General features: G+C 39.2%; 1 protein-coding gene across 2 annotated transcripts in view; it reads left to right on the top strand.

Moving 5' to 3' along the window:
- Window positions 1-1,100: 1,100 nt before the first annotated feature.
- The window catches only part of LOC106918415 (potassium voltage-gated channel subfamily KQT member 5-like), a 98,250-nt gene continuing 72,335 nt past the window's right edge, over window positions 1,101-27,015 (top strand). For both annotated transcript variants that reach the window (XM_088003957.1, XM_014988135.2), the window contains exon 1: window positions 1,101-1,911. In XM_088003957.1, the coding sequence (XP_087860083.1) occupies window positions 1,523-1,911 (389 nt within the window). In that variant the 5' untranslated portion in view covers window positions 1,101-1,522. The remainder of the gene's footprint in view (window positions 1,912-27,015) is intronic.

Here is a 27,015-nt window from a genome sequence, read left to right on the forward strand (position 1 = left end):
GGACATTATGGAAGAGGACCCTATGTACAGTGGGAACCATGGACGGTGAATAAATGATCGTCTGTTATCCCTAGCTCTGGGGTCGGGTAAACATTACAGGTCAGTGTTGGAAAGGGCAATAGGGCAGAATAAATCCAAAATCTGCAAGGTGATAATCAGGGTACAGGTACATGCAGCCATCTTTATGAATTTACGAAATTTAGGAATAGGTGTTGTACTGATACCCCCCCCCCCCCCCCACACACACACACACTTTTTTTAAGCTCTTGGTGTCTTGGGATTTTGTCAAACTTGAGTCAGTGGAGCCTGAACAGAAAGTCAGCCACCAGCAGATGGCGTCGTTTCGTAAGAAGACCAAATCCGGCAGGAGGAGGAATCGTCTCTTGCACTTTCTCTGCAATAAACTCAGAACGCACCTGAGCGCCACTCATTACAAGCAGATTACTGCGTTGTTGTTGATTTTTTTTTTTTTTGCGACAGGACGCTGTGTGAGATCTGCTTCTTAGACGCTGTGTGAGATCTGCTTCTTAGAAACGCGATGATCATTAAGGTCAGGTCGATGCCGAGAGAATATAGGAACCAGTCAGACACGACAAAAGCGGCGTCGACGAGTAAGGAGGAGGAAGTTCACACGCGGAGGCATAACTGACGCTAAGGTTCCCCCCGCGACGCCTCCTTCCCCCTAAAACTTTCACTTCAAATGAAAGAAGTGTTTTCCGTTCTTGACAGCCTTTTTTTTTTTAACCCATATTTTAATAGTGACTCCACGACATAAATAAATGAACCAGAAAGAGGATGTCATTCATAATCACATCCTGCAAACATGTGGCGTGGCAATAAAATATATATAAAAAAAATATAATAATAGCAATCCAGCACTTTTGTGTTGCATTGTTTAAAAGATAAATACAATCCGAGGTCGAAAATGAAAGTGTGATATTTGACATTGCATGCTGCAAATTCTCTACACCAAACATAAGCTCGAATAAAATGCATATTAATTTACAGGCTCTAAGTTTAGTCCGGAACTTTAGTGGGAAATAAGCATAAACGCGACGGTTACTCATTTGCATCAGATCAGCCTCGGCGCGCTTCCTTCTCCTCCTCCTCCTGAGAACAAAGAAACTTGGAGTCAGGAGGCCTTTATTCCTAAATGAAAAGCAGAAACAAATGTGATGCAGAGAGAACAGAACTAATGCGCATCTGCCGCTGTCTCGCAACAGGCTGCGGAGCAGAGCGCAGCGGAACATGAATCTCGCCTCGCTGTAGCACGGACACCCTGCGGTCTGTCACTAACAGACAGCCACATGTGGACACCTTTTAGGCGCGCCGGGTATTTGTGTACACTAGGATGTTGATGTAAGGGGGGAAGAGGGCGGTGAAAGTGTGCCGGGCCGGGCCAGTGTCGGGCGCAGCTGCTCTCGCTCTCAGCTAAGCGCCTCACACGTGCAGAGAGGACTGTAGTGCGTATCGGACACGATTGGAGACCCTCCGCGCACTTGCTGCCAGCTTTGGTGATGCCATGCCCAGGAACCACAGCGGAGACGAAGGCGGAGGCGGAGGTGGAGGCAGCGGGCTCTGGATGAGAGCATCACCCAGGCATCATAACGAGGGCTACGGCGTAAAAGATGTGGAGTCCGGACGAAAGATGATGATGAACAACGCGGGAGATGGGTTGCTGTCCCCTTCTGCCACCACCACCACAGCCAGCGGCGGCACCAACGCCGCTGGCGGTCGCGGCTCGGACAGCCTGGCAGGGAAGCAGGGAGCTCGACTCAGCCTCCTGGGAAAGCCGCTGGTGTACAGCGCCCAGAGCGGCCGAAGAAACGTGCGCTACCGGCGGCTTCAAAACTACCTATACAACGTCCTGGAGAGACCCAGAACCTGGGCGTTCATCTACCACGCTTTCGTGTAAGTTCATCTCACCGCTTCCACGCACGGACATCAGATTAGACGCGCTGAAGTTTGCACACCTGTTGATGAGCCGGGTCAGGAACTGGAGAAAATAAAGGCCTCAAAGCTTTAAGTTTTGTTTGTTGATGGCCAGCAGGCGAAGAAGCAGGTTCATTTTAACAGCGGAGTTAATTTTATAACACAAAATCCCACAGCTCGATGTTCGTCGATAGATGAGAACTGACAGTTACAGCCAGACGAAGGCATAGTAGAACTAAGCAGACATTTAGGGACCCCACCAAGTAAGGTTGGCAAAATGTAATTGTATTGTATGAGGTATACCCCAGTATTCTTGTCTTAAATAATTGTCATTTTGTTTCCAGATTGGCAAGGCTAAAATTACATTTGTTATACATGAACATGTTTGAAATGTTGATTTTAAAGTATTTTGTTGCAGATACAAGACAAAAATAAATAAATAAATAAATAAATAAATAAATAAATAAATCAAAGATCATGTCTGCAGCAATTAGACTTTAGTGACTCAGTATTGGATTGGTTTCTAACTACATAATTGGAGGACTTAACAACTTTATAGGTCAGCCCAAGAACGGATTATTTGTTCTACTTATTCATGTTGTAATCATAAGAAAGATCTATGTACACAATGTTATGTTACCAAATTTTCCTCAAAATTGTAAGTAAAAGCAAACTTTTTTTTTTTATCTAAAAATGATATATTAAGCTGAGCAGAGTTGGGCCTCTGGCTTTTGGTCACATTTTTCTTCTTGCATGGCAGTGAAAAAGGTGAGTGGTGATGTAACATCTGTGTGATGTTACTGCATTACGAATGTGCTCTGCTAATAATGATCCGACTTGCTTCTGCATTTTACCGGGTTTTAGTGATGGTGTTTCAAACAGATCTGGAGTCAGTAGACTCTGAAACATCCTTTAGCTCTGCAGATTTCTTTTTCCTCCTCTGGCTTTTGCAGTCAGTGGCTGCTGTTGTGGGATTGTTTCTCGGAGGAAGGAGGTTGAGACACGTGTCGACTCTTGAGTAAAACTTTTGTGCACTCATGTTTTGTGTGAGCACTGAGGCTGTTGTCCCTGGTACCAACATGTCAAATGTCCAAGAGATTTGAAATAAAGGGACAGGCATCGCAGAAGCCTGCAAACTGAAATGTATTAAAAGTGGAGCTCATAACTCAAAGGCATCATATAAGAAAATTATGAGTATTTTTTTTTTTACTTGAATTGCCTTCAAGACATTTTTTTTTCATAAAAAAAACTTTTCTGACAAGTCATAATGTTTTTGGCAAGAAGAGTGCGTCTACTGTGCGTTTTTGCGATACTTGAGAAATGAGAAAGTAGAGTTTGAGTTGATAAATTTCAAAAATGTATCAACTCAAAATTTGTTGAGTAAAACAAAGACATCAACAGACACTAAAGATGTCTCAAAATGAATTCTTTTATGTTGCTCGTCCCTCCTCCCTAAAATCTGAGTAATGTAAAAATTATCATTGGAGAAAAGCATGTTGGAGCCAATTACTGCAATAGAATCAATAGAGCTGCACAAAACATTGAAAAAGTAGATTATTTATAACAGTTATCATCATGAAAATCTAGTAACGATAGTGCAATTTTGTTTTCTCCAGATATCATGCAGTCCCAATTTAAAACATAGACGTGAAGTGCAGTGAAGTACCACATTACGTTTTATCATTATAAACACTTACGTGCCCGTGATGTTTTGGAAGCTGCACAAGATAAGTTTCTACATGGGCAGCAATATCTTTTAGATGCTTATACAACAACAGCTTCAGATGATCAGGGAGAGGTTTGCTCCATTCTAAGCTAACTTTTGTGTGGCTTGCTGGTCATTTTTGCTTGAAACATATTTCAGTGCGGCTCCAGGTAACAACTCATAGAAGAAAAACTGTTCTCCACCCGTTAAGCTTAGGACTGTGCTTTGAAAGTCAGAAGATTTATTATTTAGTGTTTCAGCTGCTCTCCGCAGTTATACGCACTGTGAATGCCGTGGACAGACCAGGTCAGATGCTAGGCATTGATAGTTCAGTTCATTCAGATGATACAGAGCTGATAAAGATAATTTTCAATACTTTAATCAGGATTCTTGTCTTGATTAGGACATTGAAACCGTTGGTGCCAAACCAATCAAAATTTTCCTGCCCAACGGCACGTCATGGTTTTCTCTAAAGTCTGACCTGACAATTCCAATTTTGACTATTTAATTTTTTTCTTCTAGCGATTTCAAAACATGCAAGAGAAACATGTGCTTCAGATTCAGTATGCATACGAATGTGCTTCAGATATATAGACAAATGTATCAAATATACATAGATAATCAACTTGGAAATAACTACAGATAATATTTCCTAAAATATGGTAGCTTTGTTTAAAAATAAAAACACCTACTTTCCTCTTTTGGCTATTCTATTTTATATTCAAAAAGCGGATTTTACTTCTATTGCAATTGCTGACCTTGAGCAGCAATTGAAATAGAAATTGCTGCACTTTTTGAGTCACTGCATGTTTCAATCCTAAGACCGTTATTGGCAAATGTTTGCACAGTAAGTTAGTTTAATTGTTCTTCATGTGGCATCTGTCTCCCTTTTCAACATCGTCCTTCCCTGGAACTTCAACCAGAACCTAAAAAACAACAACAAAATATGTTGTTCCGTTTCCTTTTTGTCTAATAAGCCGTTCCTTCAAAAAGTTGCAATAAAAATGTAAATGAGCGGATCTTATGAAAATGTTGACTCACACTCACCCACAGGGATCCTTTTCAAGCTTACAGACGTCTTTCGTGGAGAAAGACGTCTGTAAGCGTTGGGGAAGCTCGACTGGCTGGCTGTGAACTTGGTGATCGACCCTCTTTCATTCCTGTGGCCATGAGAGGTAGAGCTGGAGATGAAGCTGAACTCTAACTCCCAGCCCGTCTGTTTGAGTTGTCATGAGTGCAGCTACGATTGAAGATGTTCTTCAAAAGTTGGACAATTCTTGCAGTCCAGCACCCTCCCTGTCAGTGGATGCAGTTATTAAAAAGGGGATATTCGCTATTAATTTTACTCCCGTTGAAACAAGATGTATCAAAAGACCAGTTTTAATAGTGTAGCTGTAAAAAATGGTTTTGCGATTTTTCTCAACTGAAACTGAAAATAATGCAGCTGTCGTTTCTCCTGGCCCATGTCTGTTGTTTAATTGGATATAAGCATGTTTTTCTAAAGATGCACTTAAATTATTTGCAGGGTTGTTTTTTATAATAATGACCAAAGTGAACAAAGTTGATAAAATAGTCAAGACACTTAACTGTTGCAAAATACATGAAGACGCAATTATTTCCGAGAGGTCTGTTTGTGTTTTGGACAATGTTTTAAATAATTACTGTGTTGGCGAAGCATTCGATTAAAAATGCATAATTTTGCCTGATTTGTGATTATAATACCAAAGTGTTCAGAGGCCTCATTAAACCGTAGCACCTCAGGGAAGTGGCCGGCCTTGTTCCCTGGTTCTTCTAGAAAATTTTCATTAGTTAAAAATAAATAAATAAATAAAAGTTGGTCTTTTGTAAAACTGAATATATCAACCCCCTTATGACCATCCTGTCAGATGGGATATTGCACATGTTGGTGGTTTTGCCTTTTTATCTGTTTTTCCGTAGTGGAGAAAAAAAAAAAACAACAAGTTACAGATACTGAAAATTATATTGGAAAAAGCAACAGGAGAACTTACTCATTGCACACTTTTGAAAAGTTTGCAGCCATAAAATCAATGCAGGCGGGCTTTATGAAACTCTGGTCACTAAAGGGTTCATTTTGTTTGGTTTATATATTGTCCTACATTAGAAATGATCATTAAAACAATCTGTGTCTGGTCGTCAAATTGTAAATAAGCACAATGAAATACAGCCAGCAGAAGCAGCTATGCATTAAAAGAAATATATACATTTTAAAAGAATCTAAATGCCCGGACAACAAATAAAAAAAAAATATATATTTAGCAGTTAAGAGGGGTGACACCTGTGATGCTTTTAACACCAGGATCATAGAGAGCGATAACCGACGTTAAAACCTCCTTTAGGTTCCCTTCACTCAGTAACACGTTCAGAAAGGAAGGTTGTTGCTACATAATCGACTGAGGCATTGTGCCTTGCCTGATTGGAAAAAGGCAGATTTGAAAGTTTGAAGTTTTTCACTGGCTCTTCTTATGGTGAAGTTTGCTTAGACTGAAAATAACTCGATCCAGGTTGCTTCACGTCAGCTGACTGCTTTGTCCACTTCTAGATTTTTTATTTATTTTTTTTTTGTTCAAAGGCACAGGTGAAATAAAAACAGAAGCATTCATTTGCCAGGGTGATAATGGAGGAAGCTTTCAGTTTGTAGTTCAGCTAAAGAAAACTAGAAAACCATTTCTCGCATACAGATACTGTAGTACTTTCTTTTAAGAATAAATTACTCTGAGACATGTTCAGAGTCAAAGCAAACAGTGATTAGTCTTTACTCTTAGGCTATTTTCTTTGCATCATATTTTGATTGGTGGAAATCAACACACATTATCGGACGGTTTCTTATCTTGCTACTTTTGAAGAGTAGCTAATAATAATGGGCGTCTTCATCATATTGTACATATACTTTAGGGAAACAGAAGGTCATGGATTACAAATTGAAAGTTCCTGACTCCTTCCTCCATGCCCAAAAGTGTTAGAGCATCTTTTAAAAGCAAAGTGCTTTCACATCCACATTTCACAGTAATAAAAATGTAATCTTGGTATGATGCATTTCAACTACTTTATTATTTATTTCACGTATGTACAGAAGCTTATGCATGCCTAGCTGATTTTTATGTGGAAAAAAAATAAGATACTGCTTTACGAACAGTTCATATAAATTCAACTATGAATGTGTCAGATTTTAATTGGCTACTCCGTCATGATTCAAACAATATGGTAGCTTGTATAAACTGTTTAACAGCTCTGAAAGTGTTTTACTGAATGGAAAATGGCTTTAACAGGGTGTCTGATCATGCTTTCTGGCTCCACTGTGGCTTTTTTTTTTGTCTCTACTCTCCTCTCTGTCTGTTCTCATCCACTTTCAGCTGAGGTCTCAAAAAGCTATGCAGGCTGGTATCCATCAAAGTAACATGCATGTGATTTCCTGCAAATTTTCAGAAGATCATTGCCTTGTGACAAGATAATAACCTAATTTCACCTGTCAAGTGTTTTTTTTTTTTACTGTGTATGTTCGGGACATGAATTTAATTATTTGGTTCAGAGAAGAAAGATTTTATTTTTTTTTTGTGAATGGTATGATTAATTTTTTTTTCCAGTTCATAAAGGGGTAAATTTAAAAATAATATTGTACAACCCAATACAATCAGTTGGAAAAAAAAAAAAAAAAAAAAAAAAACTTCAGCAGACTCTTTGATAGAAGTGGAATGGAAACCAATGGAAAACGAAGCAATTATCCACATTTCTTAGAGATTCACTGATCGATCATTTGGAGATCATAACCAGTTTTCACCTCTTAGCTGGGACTCTTAGTAGGGAGGTCAAATCATAAATGGCTTGTACTTTGATCCACTTTTTTGATCTTACTAAAAGTGTGATAAAAATTAGTGTGAACATATTTTTGATGCATAAACTGGATTTGTTGAATTTCACTATCTGGTTTTCCTATCTCTGCCAGTGAACGTGCAACAATTTCATTTTTATTTTTAAGTTTTACTGTCTTAAAAAAATAATGAATCTATCAAAATTACAATCTGCATAATTAAATGTCAAAGACAACTGGAAATCAGTATTGGCCTGAAAAAGCTGCCTGAAAAATGGGGAATGTCTTGATATTCCCTCATTTTCTGTTGGGTTTAAACTACTTCATTTTTCAAATAGGCTGCAGCACATTTTTGCTTTTATGCTCTACACTCCTTTGAAAGGAGGCGTCCAACTTGGCAAGTCAGATGCTTAAGGAAAAGTGGAAAGTTTGGTATCTGTAGTGATTGGTGCATCTCTACTGTAAAGTAATTTGTTTTTGCCTTTAAACTGGGCTCCGCAAAAGCATATTTGTTTTAAAGATTTGGTCGTAAAAATACCTGACCTCATGCAACAAAAACATTTCATTTTCCTTTTTTGAAAATGCTCCTTCCAAAAGTCATACGAGCCTCACAGCTCTTTTTTTTTTTGTCTTTATCTCTGCCGTCTGATCTATCATGTCGGGAACAGGTCAAGGAGGTAAAGAGGCTCACGAGTTTCTCTCGCTGTGCCCAAATTGTCCTATTATCTCGTGTTTGACATGCCGACACAGTGCATTCTCATTAGTTCTGATGCCTGAAACGATATCGTACCCTCAACACTGTACGTCTTGAGATTTGTGGCTTTGGAAAAATAGAATCACACACAAGCTGTGTGTGTTAGCTGTGTAGTCAGAGATGGATTTGCTTCACAGATACCACCAGGGAGGCTTTTGTACCCACCTGACTGATGGGAGATACTGCACTCTTGCTTTGTTCACATAGATCCCACGGTTGCTCAGACGCTGTGAGACTCCTGCAAACTGCTCATTTTTTAGCGTTTCCCTTTCGTGCGACAGCAGCAGCACTGAGCCGATCTTTGTGCTGCGCTGAGTTGTGCCTGGGGTCCCAGGCTGCCCTCCTTCCTGCTCGAGCACACACATACACAGTGCTGCCATTCAGCCCACCTCAGAATTAACAAGCTCTTATCCTTGCAAATGTGTGCACACAGGCAGGAAAAGTTTGGGGGTAGAGGTTGGAGGGGGGGGTAAAGTTTTCCTACACCTCAGGTTTCTGGAGTGGGAGTGGGGTTCACAGAGCTGTGACATGAACTCGCTGCTCTGACTTGTTAAACGTTGGCTGTTTGTTGGAAATATGTGGATTTACAGACTGCAGTAATGGATCCTGGCTCATCCAGAAAGCCCCATTCGATGGCTGCTGTTGGCCATGTGGAGCAAACAGACATAATAAAATGTTTTGCCGACATCTGAATGACTAATCACAGGCTGCTATCAATCCGGCTGCTGTTATTTATGACATTTTAGCTGTTGTCACATCCCAGCTATTGTAAATCCATATCTGTTTTCCATGAAGGCTTTTGCAGATTTTTCTGCTGTTTGCCGAGAGATAATAAGTCTTTCTATTTGGCCAGATATTTTCATTTCCAAGGTTTTACTCATAAGGACATATTAAAAAAGTATATGCTCAGCGAAAATTAAACAACGTATAAAGTCATAAATCATATTATAAACACAAATTAAAGGCTATTCTCTCATGGATGGATGGATCTAAGCCGCTCTAAGTCTAGGAGGGTGTAAAAAAAGTAACCTATAGTTTCCTTGTTCATTTGGATCATTGTCCTGTTGTGATGATCTCAAATTGGGCTTAGAATCACATTTGATTTGAGAAAACTTTGATGAAAATAGTTCAACACCTACTCCGTAATGGACAGCATCCAATCACCAGCTCTCCACTGCCATGTTTGATAGAATTAGTTGTTTTTGCAGATGTATTCGTCTCGCTGTTCATTGTAGTCAAGCATCTTGTCTCACCATCCCCAAAATGATGCATGGTGGTGGGAGCAATTACGCTGTGGTAAAAGCTTTCCCTCTTCCGGGAGATCAGAGGTTCGTGCTTTTCTGATTTGCATTTGTAAGAAAAATTGAAAACCTTGTAAGTTTGTGTTCGCTTTGCGATTACGAGGAGCTGCTTTGTGTTGGTCTGTCACCCAAAATCCCAATGCAACACATCGAAATACGGCGTTGTAAACTGACAAAAGTTGTGAAAGGTTTACGAGTACTTTCATAAGGCACTGCAAATCCAAGATCAGTGGGAACAAGATCTTTAATTAATTATATGTTGACAAATAAAAGTTCAATCAAATGTTTTACCAACTTTTTTGGTTTTTTACAATCACTATATCTGTCTGTAAACCCCCCCCCAAAAAAAAACCCAAAAATGTTTTACGTATTAAGATCGTGTGTGTCAATCTTTTAAAGCTTTCCACAGCCTGTTTGCATCTTGTCTGCTTTCAGCCTTTCGACATGTGACTGACTGGAAAGAAGCTTCACATAAATGCAAGCCAGTGTTGAACAAGCGTCTAGTTTGAGCAGATGAGTGTTAAAATGCATTGTCTTTAAGCACATGGTTATCTCTAAATGTTGAGTCAATGCAAAAGTGATGAGCAGAGTATTGCGGAGTATATTAGCTTCTGACAAGGCATCTGATTCATTTGTGAAGCACTGCAGAGCTTCTTCTCAGCCTGGCCGTGTACTCATTTCATTTCATATCTGCGCCCAGTGCAGTGTTTTTCACAACTGTCTCTGTAACCTATTTAAAACCTCCTGGATTCTTTCAGTCATGCCAAATGCCAGCTCATCTTGGGCACAGACAGTTGCTCAAGTGGTGTTCTTAAGACACTCAGAGATAAAGATCAACCGTGGCTTGTGCTCCTGTTCTCGTCTCCATGTTCAGTTTTGAACTGTAAAAAAAAAAACGCTCTGCTTTCATGTTAGAGAAAATGGCTCATTGACACTTCAATGTCTGTTATGCGCTATGCGTTCACAAACCTCACTCTATCAAAAACATATACAAGTTGGTAGAACTTTTGCTTTTCAGCAGGAAGGTTCTGGGTTCGAATCCCAGGCTTGGATCTTTCTGCACAGAGTTTGTATGTGCTCCCCATGCATATGTGGGTAGTCTGGCTTCTTTCCACAGCCAAAAAAACAAAAACAGAAAACAAACAAAAAAACATGGCTGTTAGGTTGAGTAGTTTCTCCAAATTGTCCATAGGTCTGAGTTTGTCCTCTGTGTCTCTGAGGTGATACAGCCTGGACTGGCGACTTGTCCAGCTGACGCTCAATGACCGCTGCAGATAAGCTCCAGTCTGCCTGTGATCCTGCATGGACAAGCGGGTGTAGGTAATGGATGGACGGATAATTATAGATCAATTTAAGGCAGCTAGGATTAAACCACCTGGCCAAATATACTGCTGGTATCCAAATTGTGAATGGATGACAAAATGAAACACAGTGTCCTATCAAGGATCGCATCCAAGCAGTCTTTTGGAATTGCAGGATAACACACACTGATGTTGTGCTAATGATTGTGATTCAACACAGTATCCAGCACTAGTTCTCACACTGCAATTATGAAGGGAAGCGTTCTTGTCCTTAACCGTTCTCAGGGCAGTTGGAGCTTGAGCTGCATTCTGAGTAGAGTTTGAGTTGGGAAATAGTCTGAGCAGCACATTTTGAAATACAGCCTTGCAGTTCTTTTTTTTTTTTTTTTTTTTGAGGAAATATTTTGAAATGGATAAAGGAAACATAGATATACATATGTTTGAGGGATTTAAGGAGTGAAAACTGCAGTTGTACAGGTACAAACCCATCTTAAACTAAAGCTTTAGAGATTGTTATTCAGTATATTTAAAGTCAAATAGTTAATGTTGGAGAAAACAATGCAAAGCAAAAAGAAAGCAGTAAAATATTAAACTAGACAAAAAAATATCAATCGTGATCTTAAATAATCTTTTGTTTGCCTGAGCCCATTTTGCTGCGTATTTTGTATGATATTAGTGTTTTAATGCTCTTCATTTGGGCTTTTCTCAGTTTCTGTCTTTTATATTTTAATAAACAATACAGTCAAATAAGAACACTTATTTATTTTTACACAAAAGTTACTTTTTCATATTATGGCCACGCAATTTACTTTTACATTTTTACTCAGAGTCAAAATGAATCACCTGTGGAAGTTGTGCTGATGCATATGTAAATTACTGTGGCTGTCTGAGAAGCAGTCATAGCTGATGGGGGCGACTGGCTGTAGGTTTCGTGTTTCAGACATGAGTTTGTTTTGGGGGAGTTTCCCTTTGCTGTGTTGTCAGAGATGGCTCGTCTGCAAACACAAGGCCAAGGCCGTGGTGCAGCACACGCCTGTACACATGGATTGTGTGTATTATGCTTCAGCCTGCACCTGTTTGCTCCTTCTGAAAGTCTGAGTTTGCTCCGTCGCCTCCTGCAATTTGCAGTTGTGGAAGTGTTGGAAGATTTGGAGATGAGAAAGCGATAACTATGCAATACCTGAAACGATGTTTGCTATTCTAAAAGAGGGGAAAATGGACAAAACAAAAAAAAAGTCTGTCTACTGGAATCAGCTTTTACCTTTATAGCATTGCTCTGTAATACTTTTTGCATTTGGAAGCAGTGAGAAGGGATAACTTTAAAGTTAGCTTTTTTCATTATATGTTGGGTCTTTAAAGATGAAGTGAGAGGAAGCACAGAAACATGACAAAATATTTAAAGGATGCATGCATTCATAGAATAGACCATTAAATTGACGAAGAAGTCAATTGACGGACAGCTGGCTTCAGTAGATGTCAGGAAGGATAACCCATGTTACTGAAAAATTAGGTCTTATCCTTTTGAGCTTTCAACTTCTGCCGTGGAACACGCTGGATTTAGAAATATTAACAGTGCTTTGAAAATGTTTGGGCCAAGGGAAGGGTCTAAGTTGTCAATGTATGTTTCAGCTCATCAAACGCATTCTGTTTTCAAAAGCAATTAATGGATTAGTACAAATTATCCGCATTTGCTTTTAACCCAACTCAGTTCCACAGGCTTAGTTTCTGCCAGAGCTGCAGAATAAAGAAATGATCTGAGTAGATCTGACAACATGAAACAAGTTAAAAGATTCCAAAAGGCACCGCATCATATCCTGCTCTAAAGGCATTAAAAAACCCACGAGAAACAAAGTCATTGACATCTACCAGTCTGGAAAGGGCTGTAAAAGCATTTCTGAGGCTCTGGGATGCCAGGGAACCACTAAACACAAATGGAGAAAACACAAATCACTAGAGAAAATTGCTGAAGCAGCTGTCCTACCAAAATTGCTCCAAGAGGGCTTTGACAAACCATAACAAGCATCAATGCACTGACCCATGTCTGACCTCATGAATGAACATCAGATCGTTAGGTTTAGATTTCCACCAGTTCTCTCCTTGCTTATTGCTCGTTGTGTCACTTTCTGGTCTCTGTGTTTTCATCACAGGTTGCCCCAGCCACTCATTGCACAAGTGTGACACGGTACGGAATGAGTCACCTTTATAGTCAATCGCCCACCTCTTCTTTTTCATCTCCCCAGACCTCTAACCTTTCTTGCTTCCCCTGCGGCTCACCTCTTGTCCTTATATTTACTTCAAAACCACAAGTGATTGAATTTTATTTTCCTTTCCAGGGAAAATTTCATGCTGCAGCCTTGCAAGGGCTTCACATCAGAATGATTGTCTGGGTGTTAAACCAACATCTCCTTGGAGCATTCATCGCCTCTCACCTCTTTACCTCGATTTCTCTTGTCTCTCCTGAGAGTGCTGTTTTTATCTCTGTCATCGCAGTGTTGCTGCCAGCACTCTGCGCGGCTGCTCTGCAGTGCAAATAAAGAGTTTGAGCACAGCACTGTCCTCTCTTTTAGCTCATTTCTTTGGCAGTGTTACTCAGTCCTGGTCTGAGTGTTAATCACAAGTGCGCTGACAGATGCTTGGCGTTTGGTGGGGGGAAGAGTTTGATAAAGAGGATGAGGTGTTGACTAATTTTATGGTCAGAGTTTAGTGGTTTGTCAGAAGTCGAGTGCAATGTCGGCAGATTGTGCTTTGAAGACGATTGCTCACCTGCTGAGGCGCTGTGTGCAGAGAAAGACTTTTTTTTTTAAATGTTATTTATGTAAACAACACAAACAACCTCTTAGTGTGTCCCAAAATGAAGGGGCAATTTTTGTGTTTCCATGGAAACAAGATGTTGCCTTCTGGAGCTTAAGCTGCTTTTTATTTTTGCACGTTTTCTTTTTTTTTTGGGGGGGGGCGGGGGAGGATTTGGGGAGGCAAAAAAAATAAGTGAGAATGAAGGTGGATTCCAGCTGAGTTCTTCCAAATGCTGACACTGGTGTTTGTTTGACTCAGATCAGAATGCACCAGAAATATTAAATATGAAAGTACAGTTCCTACAAATCATCACCTTGTTTTTGTGAAGCCTCAACACACATGCTTATCTGACATCAGCGCTGACGTCAAAATGACCCAAAAAAAAAAAAAACTGAGCTGCCTCTGGAAAAGCACACGGTTAAATATAGCGACTACATGTAGTGTTGTAATGTGATGTGGAAAAGGATTCAGGACTGCAGCAGTCACAATGTATGTGTAGGATGGTGGTGGTGGGGGTGAGGGGAGGGTGGCCCAGTGCAAGGACAGTGGAGTTACTTCCACCTACCATGCTAGCCAACCAGGCAGAGAGATCATGCATGCTGAAAACTGGTCCTGTAGTCGGGGTGGTGGGGGGGTTGGGGGGGGGGAACAGCAGCAACATCAGGCTGTGCTGCCGGCTCCAACTTTGGCATGAGGCTGGTGTTACTGCATCACATTGGGTGACAGGCCAGAGGTCCTCTGACCTCCCTGTCTTACCCGCAAGGCGAAGCATAACAGCTGGGTAGCCTTGCTGTGCGTTACCTCCCCCAGCAGATAGCACAGTCTGTTGGAAGAACTGAAAGAGCAAACTGCAGATAGAGATGACTGCGTGAGGAAGGACAGACGAACAGGAAGCAGATGGGCTTTTTTTGTTCTTCCTGTCTTGCCTTGCCTTGCTTTCATTACTTCCTTATTGCTCCTGCTCAACTCTAGTTTGCTGAAGAATCTGTAACTTCAGCGATGTTGACATCACATGTCTGAATACTCCGGTTGCTTATGGCTTGACTCCTCCCCTTAGTTCCCCCTTTCACACTATGCACGAGTAAAACACTCCAAGACCATATTGACTGCAGATGAATTATTCATACTGTCACTGCTGAAATGATGTTGTATGGTAACTTTAAAAAAAAATAATAATTTTTTTTTTCAGAGGTAAATATAAGGTTTAACCTGCGTACACAGAGCTCTTTACATTTTTTGCAGGGCCTGGTAAGAATTTGTTAAAATCTTAAAAATAAATTAATCTTTTGTTGGATAATCTCACACATAAAAGAAGAAGAAAAAAAACATGTTATATAATAATTGTCATTAGCAAAATTATAGGGGAATTATTAACAATTTCTGTAACATAGATGTAAATGTTCTCAGTTGTATTTTCAGTTAGTCTAAGTGTCTAGGAACTCTTAATTTGTAATTAACGACTTCCTGTTTAAACATGATGTGACGCAGAGTTGCCATTTCTTTCAGCCTATGTTCAATATTGGAATTACAAGAGAACATGCATTTTAAGTCAGACAGACAGGTATTGATCTTCTTTAGTCTTAAGTCCTATGTCGGTACATTTACTGTCTGCTCTGACAGTAAATACATTTTGCCATCTGTACCCGTCCACTGGGGGATTCCCGGACCCTCTATAGATATCAACGTGGAGCCCAGATTTTTGTGACCTTGGTTGCTATGCGGCGACATCAACATGGATGCTCCCACTCAACTTGTGGTGACAAACATAAAAATAAAAAAAAACAATGTACACATGTCTTTAGCAGAAGAAAAAACAAACAAACTTGTCTTAAAAAAATAAAAATAGGTAGATTCTGCCATTTCCCCCCCAGTTTGCTTAATTTGTTATAAAAACATATCAACGCAAATAATTCACCAGACACAAAGCTATGTCCTTGTCCACCTCAAGTTCTAGGTGTAAACTCCCCATTTTATCTGTGGAGTGAACTATGGAGAAAACTCAGGACATTGTAGAGACGTTCTGCAAGGAGGAACGCTCAAACATCCGCCCCCTTTGTTGGCAAAAGATTGTTTGCCAACAGGACAGCATTACTCTTTCGTAGATTAAAATAATTTATTAAAATAATTTCTAAGGTTTTCTTGTCAGATCACATGCCTCAAGCATTGGTGTAGGTCTCTGTGAGCAACACTCATCTCAAATGAGACGCGGAGCAGAAGGAAGTCTGGTTTTAATCATCACCAGGTATTGCTCATACACCCAGCTGTCATCTCATGAACACCAGAGGAAAGGTTTGATCACAATTTTAAATAGGTGTCAGTAATTATTCCTCTATTATGGTCCTGCTGGTATTATTGCTATCTGACTTGTTTAGTAAACAATTTAGGAGTGTGAGGATACAGTCATATCACAAAACTGATGAGTTTCTTCAGATCATGTCGGGACATTAGTCCTTTAATGCTGGGAATGTTCTTCAGGTGATATAGAAGGGTGACAATTTGCAACTGTCTTTGTGTCGCTGGAAGTTCAAGGACAACTCAGGACTTTGTAGAGACATTGTGCAATCCATCACTAGATAGATATTTTTAAAAAAAAGACTCTGAAGGACCAGTAATAATTTAAAACATTAAACGTAACTTAAAACATTACCTAAATTAGAAAGTCTGTAAATATTTTAGACTTTTTTTAGTCCTAAATTTGAAAAGGACACATTTAAGAGTTTTAATGGCTTTTGTGTTCCGGCAAAGACGTCTTACCTAGCAAACATTTAAAAATTGGTGGTAACTTTGTGCTTGTCTAAGTTGGCATTATTAGTTGCCTGGCAGGAAGACATTATTTGTTGATTCTGTCATCACAGCAGGGTAACTGGAAGCTACTTCCTCCTTTTCCTCCATCAAAATAAGAGTCTCCAACATTGACACCAGGCGTCACACCTAAAGCATTCACCTTCAAAGTAACAGTATTTCTGCAGAAGAAGCTGTGTGCTGACAGGCTTCGCTTAGACAAGAAATAATGTGGCGTTTTAATATCGTGAGATCTCGTTACATCCCTCGTAGACACAGGAGCCTGAGGAGGCAAAATGGCAGAAGAAGTTAAATTTTCTGGTCAGCCTGCGTTATTTGCAGAGTTATGACCCTGTCCTTTAGTGTTTTGAGTCCTCTTCATATCTGAAGACTTCTTTTTTTTTTTTTTTTTTTCACACAGCCACAACCCAAACAATGTCTTCCCTCATTTGTCTTCAGAAATTTGGGACTTGGGCTAAGGTGAAAGTGCTGAGGTATGAATGAGGGCAGGGGTGCTTTTACCCATTATACTGCTCTGTTAGCACTTTCTTGTAGCGGACTTGTCAGATCACATTAGTGGCAAGTTTGCTCCCGAGGTCACCCCAGGCAGAGTCCAGTGTCATCTAGATAGAGTGCTATATGATTGTGTGTGTGTGTGTGAAATGGAAGTTGGTTGGCTGAAGGAGGAGGAAATTACACACATGCAGCTGACATGAAGAGGTCTTCTTGTGCCTCTCATTTTGATTTTTTCAAGGCTTCTGGCGGTGTGTGTGCGCAACACTTATTCCTGCAGGATTGTTATGTCAGCTTTTCATAATGCAGCTGCACCGACCGGCAGACAGCAATGCCTTTTCGAAATGTAATTAGCAAAGAGTGGGCATGTCAACATCGTATAGAGGCGTATTGACACACATTGCAGTGGATTCTACTCTGGAGAGATAGATTAGATACTGTGGATGAAGCTGCATAAGCTCTGACATGTTTCTGTAGTTTATTACAACATAGCAAGGATAAAGAGCTGCAAAGTAGCCAAATTCATCACGGGAGCATAGGAAAAACCAAAACATGTCACCGAGGACGTTGTTGGCAAGATAATGAGGCTTATTATCCCACACACAGGCAAACTTCAATGAAATACAAGGGACTTAATTTTAAGGGACAGCAATGGATTTGAAAATTGTTCTTTTCAGATAGGCAAGGAAGAAAATAAGCAAATTTTATGGCCGAGGGCCAAAAATAAGACTAGAACCATCAGGCAGTGCGTTGTCTGCCAGGCCTATAGGTTATTTCATGTGCTCTTGGCTTTGCTGCTGTAAAAAGGGGAAAGATACTTTACCCTGGTATTTCTTAAAACAGGTGTGTAGGAGAAGGACAAGACGGTCTCAGCAAAGAAAACAGAAAAAATAACTCCTGCACAATGTTGCTTTAAAAATTTATTAAAAGTAAAAGTTTTGGTAAGTGAACGGTTACCCCCGGCAATTGCTATTTCATTATTTTAATTACATGGAGTATAAATATGGAGTATGTTGAAGCAATAAAGATTCAAATTTGGTTGAACTTTCACTAAGTTTCATAAATATGAGATTAGTTGTTTTTGATTTGCTAACTTGATTTATTTTACATGTATTTCTGCAACGGCCAGATAGAATCATATTTTGTCACTTTTTCATTCAACCAGTCAACAAATAAGCGAGTAAAATTGTTTATTCGTTCCTTTATGCTGAAAGTGTTATCTCTGTGTCCTGTGCCGTAACTAAGAGGGAGCTGGTATCTGTCTCAGAAGTAGCACTGACCAAATACCTTTGCTGAACCAAAGCCTGATGAAGAACTGCCTGTGTTGAGTGTTTTTACACAAAGCAGAAATCTGAATTACCCAGAAATTTTTTTTGCCCAAGCACATTCCAGCTCTGAATAGAAAGGGAAACGTATCTTTGGCCTGACTGAACTCACTGATTTCAAAGTTTTTGTGAACGATATGCACTTTCATGTTTATCTACCACACGAGTAAAGTGAAGCTCTTTAAGTTATTCTCATTGCTCTATGGATGCCGTTTCAGTTCTGTGGTGAGGATGCTTTTGCACAGATCGGCCCAACAGAGGCTGTAGATGAGGAGATGTGATTAAATCAAGTGGCTAAAACAAGTTTCCATTTACCTGCCAATATTAGGGCATATTTAAAAGCTAGGAATTGAATCACTCCAAGTGAAAAATGTGGGAATAAACGTAATCTTACCTCATGAATTGTGGTTTTCTGTTTCAGTTTTCAATCCAGGTCTTAAAATGATGACTGGTGTGTGAGTCCGCAAGTGTTCACCATTGTAGCGTAATGTTTAAGCTGGACATAGTTTACTCAAAGGCAATGTTAAGTCATGTCAGCTTTGAATCATCCAGTTGTCTCAGTAGCAAAGCATGCGTGAGAAACTTTGTGTCCGAAGTCTCAAACAAATGTCACTTACAATCTCAATATAAGCCTGTTAAATTGTCTCTGAGCTGTTGCCTATCGCTTTTGGTTGCCAAGTCACATCTGGCTGTTGCTTCAAAAAGCAGGAACCTTTGAGTGTTTTTCTTAGAAAAAAAAAAAAAAAAAAAAAAAGACTTCATCCGGTCAGCTAATGCTCCTGGTGGAGGCCGGGTTTTTGGGCACCAAGCTGAGGAGAAACACTCAACAGCTGCTTGTTGGAATAACAGGAGTGACTCAAGTGACTGCACCACGGTGTTCATGTTACCCAGGCTGGCTTTTAATAGCCGAGGTTGACTGCAGAGAAAAGATTAGAACGAGGTACAGTAGCCCGATCACATGTCAGAGATAAAAGCGATGTGAAAGGTCTGTTGACGGAAAACTTGTGACTTTCTGTTTTGCGGCAATCTGCGAGGTTTTTGCTGAAGCTCTTTCCCCTTTACGTCCTTCTAAAAATGCATTTTATTAAAGCTGTTCCTTTTGCGTTAATGGTTCCCTAATGAAGCACTTTATCTCTGTGTTTGAATGACCGTCATGCTGGCTCATCGCAGCAATTAAGTCACGCTCCTGCACCGCCGGAGCTCGAGTCTAGGCACAGCGGCTGGTTTTTGGAAAAAATTATTTGTCAAAGTAATTTATATTTGAGTCTGGCTGCGGTGCTGGGGATTGTGAAGTAGAGTTATTGCTCTTGGCAGTTTGTGAGGACATGGAAAACCAACCGTCGTTTTTGGTTTTATAGGAGGATTAAATACATTTTAATGAGAGATTTTATTCATAACTTATATTTAGATCTACTTCTCAAACTATGTGAGCTGCAAAGTTATTCACTGCAGCTTCTATGTGCTGCTTGCAGGAAATTGAACTTAAGAATGAAAGCAATTGTTGAGCACATGACACTGACTAGTTTCTCATTGTGTTTGTAGAGCAATGCATTTTGTAAAATTTCCTAAACCACCATTATGACTATAATTTAAGAAAAACCCTTCCTTTTAAGGGTTTTTATTAAAAGGACAAAGTTATTACATCAATAATGTAATAACTTTAATAAGGACAAAGTTATTTTTCCATCCGGCAACATTGACACAAATTATCTTTACAGCTGAAACCAGATGTTTACATACGCTATATAAAAAGGCATATTCATTTTTTTCAAATTGTCTGTTGTGAAATCAGAATAACTAAGCGAATCAGTATTACAAAAATGTTTTTTCCTGTTTGCTCAATGGAACTTGATAACAGTGAAAGAACCTCTGCTGTGCGGTTAGTTGTCACGAAAAAAAAAAAAATAGCATAGAACAAGAATAGATTGTTTTCTTTTTTGATGATACTCATTCAGTCTGATAAACCCTTAGCACAGAGGAACATATCATAGAGACATTTTTGATATGAATAAGTAAATAAGTTTAAGTTTTAGGTCTGTGTGGTGATACATAGAAAATTTCTTTCAGAAAAAACAATAAAAAATCAGCCATACTGAAAAATTCTCTAGAAATCCTCCATAAAAGTGTTTTGTTTCTTTGTAAGCATTGCATATCATGCATCCTGACTGCTATGGGATTTGGAGTAATCAGGGTTTTCTTTGTAATTTCAATAAAACTTGAACTCATCTCTGATCAATAACCTGAAGTCAAACAAGTTTTTATATGTTTATTCTAAAGACGTGAATGGCTTATATTGTTTCCCTGTTACAATAACAAATTTTGCTGGACAATAAACTGTCCCAGAAATGACTAACAAAATAATAACATTGTTGTTTTGAGATCATTTTCCAGCAATGTATTGATAAAGGCATAAGGATGCAAGTTCACCTTGTCAAACACCAGTAAACGTTCAATTTGTAAAGAACACTTGGCACTAGACCTGGAAAATATTTTAAACATCCAAAATAAAAGAAGACAACCAAAAGCAATAAATAAAACTGAAATAACAACCACTTAAAAGCAAAAGCAATGGATTATGAAGTCTCGGTAAACACAATTTCCCTTAAAAATATACAAATTGAGCTCATTTTAAGTTGATCAGTTAATAGCATGATTGATGATCCGCCATAAACAAGCCTATGGCGACAGTTGTATTTATCGTCCTACTGTCTGCTATATAACAGCATTTTACTTGAGGAAATAAATGCTTGATATTGCTTAGTACAAGCTTGAAAAAAAAACTATTTTTTAACATCTATCTACTAATGGCATGACTCTATAACTGCTAAAATGATGGATTAAATATCTTCTCAGAAGGATAATAGTTTTAGTTAACATAGAATGACAATTCTACATTAGCTATAACATAATTTTAAAATTACTTTTAGACATCTTTACAGCTATTCATAAAAAGTGATGTGATTATTGAGGTTGAAAAAGCAAATAGTTGCTTACTTGCTTCTTACACAGTAAATAAAGCTTTCTAGTTTGTTTGTTTTTGTGTGTGTGTGTGTGTGTGTGTGTGTGTATTCAGACTCCTGCTCCTGCAAAATTATTTTAACCGAAGTCACTTCTTATGCATATGAGTTTGAGCAGCATAGGAAATAAATGAACACACCTCCTCTCTTTCTATGCACCTGGTTAAATGGTAATGCATGCCAAGCAGCTTTGTCATCAACCATCTGCTGCTTCATCCCAAAAGCCACTTGATCCTTGATCGCCTGCTCTGGCTGCTTTAACCACCAAATTGTGCAACTTCCTTCTTGGACTTCCTGCAAGTGACCTTTCCTTTAAGACCTAACATGAACATGCATGGGAAACTGAGTGCAAAGGTCAGCCTCTCTGCTGTTATATGAGGAAGAGGTGCAGAAATCCGATCAATACATAGTTAAACAAGTGGACACCTGGTCTCCAAAAAAGCTGCCAGGGAATTAAAAGGATTTTACTGGCTCTCCCAAGAGAAAAGACAAAGGGGAAGCTTTCATTTCAGCAACATAACAGTTAAGGAAATAGAATATGAGTCTATTTCTACCAGTCAAGCAGAAGAAGAGCACAGTGGTTGATTTTTAGACCTTTGCTGAGGTAAACTTCACATTTAAGTATCGATTGAGCACAGATCTCCCAGAAATTAAGAAACTCGCTGCTGAAAATTGGCCGATAAATCGGTGCATCCCTTATTTTGTGTTTACTTCTGATCAGTGCAGCCAGAGCATTGATGTGAATGCATCCTTGTGTTTAGTATAATTGTGAAGTAGTACAATCTCATACCTGAGGAAAAAACTAAAGTTGCAAGATTTAAATATTTAAATATTCTAATCTGAAATTAACAATCCATCTCCTGAATGGTTTAACTGAATGGGCATTTTAGCATGTGTTTAAACTTTAATAGGACATCCAGCTTGAGATATTTTTGGGTAAGTGTGTGCTTTCCCTTTATAGAAGAGAACTGTTATAAAATGTATTAACTAATAACTGAAACTAACCCATCCCAGTCGTAATACATATGCACCATATCACGCTCCCGCCTTTGTAACTACATGATGTCTCAGTGAAACCCCTTGATATGGGACCACCTGCTGCTGTTACTGGGGCTAAAACCTCAAGACACTATTGAGGTTGAAAGTAGAAAAGAGTCAAGCTGTGAGACCACAGGTTAAACTGATAAAGTTAGCTAATTTGCTGTAACAAAATTTTATACTCCTATGCTCGCTCCTTTCAAGAACCAGAGGTTTGCATTAAACTGGAGCAGACATGTTAGCAGGAGTCATTACATCTGCACCAATCAGCAACAGAGAGAAAACTTTTAGAGTCTTGTAAACACAGTGTGAAGTTGCGTGCACATTGCCTTCTCTCTAATTAACCAAGGAGACAGTGGTCTAGTTAAAAACAACTCCAGGGTTGTCATATAGCCTGTGTTCCTCTTTCAACAGCCGTGTTGCTCGTCTCATTGCGTTTCTCTCTGTGACTCAGATTCTACGCAGAAGCGATCAAGTCCGTACTGATGAATTAAACACGAATCTGACTTGAAGGTGTTGGGCTGAACTAATCTGTACTGCTTTTGTTATTTCTTTGGTTATCTAAATAGTATAAAATGTCCCTAAATTGTGCAGCAGAGTCCCGTTCTACTTATGAATAGACATGGGAAGAAAAAAAGAGGGCCTGCATCTGAAAGAAAAAAAAAACAAACAAAATGTTGCGTGGTTTGTTTTGATTAGCAGCTTTGCTTTAGCTTGTTAACTGTGACAAAATATGATGTGTTAAATATGACTGTCAGAATTGATTGGGAGAATATTTCATTAGCTCATTCTGGGATAAGAGCAGCATGCTGTTTGTGTCGTCTCATGGCACGCTTCTGATAGGAGGAGTATGGTTGTCAAATGATATTATTTGTACTCAAAAAGTTGAATATTCAAACATACTTATTTAGACCATCATTTATAAACCAACCCCATTCACATTCGCCCAAATTGTGGTGCTTTTTTCAGCGGCACCACTGCAGTGGCAGAAACACTCCAGAAGATGCCACTTGCTAGCTGCACCAACGCGACAGAGCTGATGTTTGAGAACAACTTAAAAATGTAAAGATTTGTGAAAATTTTCCCTGCGACAATAAACATCCCGGATGACATGGGCTGACGCTATGTGTTTAAATCACAGACTGCCCAGTGGCGGAGCCTTGTTAATCTGAGCTCCCTGTCGAGATCTGACTCCCAGGTGCGAAGTTCCAAACAACGGGATGCTTCGTTGTAATGATGCAAAGCTTTCTACTGCAGGATGAATTAACACAGGAAAAAGTTAATCATCTGATGAGTCAGTCAGCTACTAGAGAGTGAAGCAAAGAAGCAAACCGGTGTGACTCTTTTGATTAGTTGCAAAGGCTCTGGAGGTTCATGTGGCTAATTGTAACACAAGTTATGGTGAAACCAGACTGAAGCTGACAGAGCAGAAAGAAAGTCAGAACCATATCAGGCTACCCAGCTGCTGTCGCTTTCCACCAAAGAAAACATTTTTGCAAAATTATCAGAACAGAAATCGTACATATGTCCTTAAAAGAGATTAACTCTTTTATTTCTGTATAACAGATGATAGTTTTTTAAGCAAAGGATGAATTCTCTTATAATTTTTGTTTTTGCCCCAATTAATGATGTCCAGATAATGTCATATTTTAATAAATTATATATTGAGCACCTAAATTGAAAGAAACCTGTAACTTTAAGAAACATTAGCTGCGGTAACAAAAATGGCATAGAGTATTGAGCATTTCTGTTAGTGTCAATATATAGTTTAACATTTTTACCAACTGTCCCCCAGTCTCACGCACATCAATAAAGGTTTCAGAGTAGCAGGAAAACTAAAAGATAAAAAATAGCTGTGCACCAAATTAAAGTTTCAGTTTAAATCTACATGTTTCACTTCTTTCTTCTCTTTTGCCAAAACGCAGAAACTTAGCAGTTTCTCATAGAGGTGAACCAGAGGGTCATGCTTTGTAATGTATTCTAACTTCTACAAATCTAGGATGACCTCAGCATGTACACACAATGAACTGTACTGCAGAAATAGTGTTGTTTTGTCTCCTGTGTGTCTCTCTGCTGCTCTGTGACAGTCTGTTGACCCCACTCCTCACACACTGACTGCTTGACACCAGCCCTGTAAGGGTTAAGTGGATATAGAAAGTGGATGGAACTGATTTTTTTCAAAGACTAAAAAAGATGAGCCCCCTGCCCCCCTCCCCCACCACACACATCACAAATAAGAGATTTCTAGCCAGTTTACAATCTCTGGTTTCTATAAAGCTAGACCTACCTTTCCTGACTTTAGCCAATTTCTGTTTCTGTTTACCCTGCATAGAAAACAACATTCAAAAAATATTTGTTTGTCTTGAGTTATCACAAATTAAAATGCCAGAATGCAGTTTTCAAATGCATGCAAACCTTAGTTTTCTTACCTCCCCTTTGGAAAAAAAAAATGTCCGTCTTGCTTTTGTTGTCATGGCATTCAGGTACTATGTTATTCTAGTATTCAACTGTTGACACCAGATCAATTACCACTTGGCAAATGATCTGGTGCCAAGTGGTCTGGTCAGACTAGAATTCACATTTTTGGTCGTTACATCGTTTTGAGTCAAAAGAGAGAAACACGCAACCTTAGGAGTTTCAACTGAGAATTAGGTGGCGATTCTCAGTTGAGTTACCACACAACATAATCAACAAAATAGCGGTGTTATGTTGTGTGAGTGTTTTGGTGCAGGAGGAACTGATGTCAATCAGAAATATATGGTATCATGAGGAAAAGAACAATAAAAAACATTCCAAGGAAACATTTGGAGGAAATTGGTGACATTAAATGGACAATGTGCCTAAATAAATGACCAGATTAGTTACAAAAAGGGCTTAAGGACAACAAAGTCACTGTTTTCGACACCATCACGAAGCTCTGACTTCACTTCCATAAAAAAATTGTGGGTAAGTGTACCTTTAAAACAGGTTGAGCATAAGTAGTTCTCTCATGAGGAATAGGCTGAAGGCTAGGGTGAAAGTTGGAAAAAACAAATCTTTAAATAAAATCTATTCTTCTGTGGCATTTGGCGTTAGCAGTAATTTTGATCATTCTAAATGACCTGAACAGAAACGAGTAACTCTGATTTAATGTCATCCTGTAAGGAACAATTGTTTGCAAATGGGAGCTTGGGAAAAAATATTTCAGGGGCAAAAAGTTTAATTAAAACTAACAAAAAAGAACAACCTCTGATAAGCGGATCCCTTTGTAAGTGGAATCCACAGACTTCTGCGATTTGAATGTGACCGGCAGCTGCCTGTGCTGCGGCGAGGCCACTCATCCTTCATCGCTTCTCCCACACATTCACTGTCACGCTTTAAATTTGAACCCATCAGCTGTTTCTCACCCTGGTCCACTCTAATACACACATGCACACGCGCACACACACGCAAACAATCTAACTACATACAGAAAACAGTGACGACTCTTGCCCACCAGGCAGACAAATGTGTGAGCCCTCACACACACTTAAAGCCCACACATCCAGTCCATATGCAGATCCGTCCATCTGTCCACACTCTACAACAAGCTTCGACATGCATGTTCACACGTCGTCTTTGCTCGAGCAATCGCTGTGTGCGTAGTCACTGGTCACAGTGTCCACGCTCCGTGACTGACCGAGGTTTTAACAGGCCTTTGAGATTATTGCAAGGAGGAGTACAAATATCTGCATGATGGATTGACAAACCTCCTCTTGGGATCAGACATGAACACATGACAATTTTAAAGTATAGGACGGTACAAAACAGCATAAAGCAGCAAATTTGTGTTTTTCATTGCCGAGTGGAACCATTTGTGTCTTTTTATTTGCACAGTGTTGAATCTAAAGGATTAGATTACAGCAAAAGCAAACAGCAGCCTCTTCACCTTGCCTTCGATGCTACATCATATATGGCAAGTAATAGCATCATTTTATTCCATCAGACAAGTTTCATGTCACTTTCACTTATGTTCTTTATTAAAACTTTTTTTTAACCGAACTTCCAAATTTTCACTGCTTTACTTTCAACATGTGTATTTCTTGGATTTTCCAGAAAGTTGTATGAATTAAGAGATAAATTAATGTGTTTAATTCAATTCAATTCAATTTATTTGTATGGCACATTCAAGCAACAAGGCAGTTCAAAGTGCTTTACATCATAAAAACATCATACAGTCACCAATTGTGAAACGTACAATGAATATTACATTGTTTCAAATGCCATAACCAGAACAATCAACTCAGATCATAAAATCATCATACAGTCAATAATTGTAAAATGAGTAATAAACATTATGCATGAAAAAGATAATGTAATGGTTGTAAAACCTAAACAAATCGATGTAAATGCACGTATTCTGATGAGAAAAACATAATTGATCTGGTGTCAACGGATCAATTTGTTGACAACAAATTGATCTGCTGAATACTAGAATAACATAGTACCTGAATGCCATGACAACAAAAGCAAGACAGACATTTTATTTCCAAAGGGGAGGGGAGCCTCCGTAGCCTGTGATGCTGGCCATTTAATCTTTAACACCGATAGTCCCAGCTGAGCCCTCTCTCTCTCTCTCTCTCTCTCTCTCTCTCTCTCTCTCTCTCTCTCTCTCTCTCTCTCTCTCTCTCTGTTTCTTTCAGTTGTTTGCCTCACACTCTTAAAATTGCTGAAATAGCGTCATTTCCTTTAACACCATCAATAGTATGCT

Source organism: Poecilia mexicana, unplaced genomic scaffold (assembly GCF_051168715.1).
Source record: "Poecilia mexicana isolate PSO_F unplaced genomic scaffold, ASM5116871v1 scaffold_1, whole genome shotgun sequence".
Lineage (NCBI taxonomy): Eukaryota > Metazoa > Chordata > Actinopteri > Cyprinodontiformes > Poeciliidae > Poecilia > Poecilia mexicana.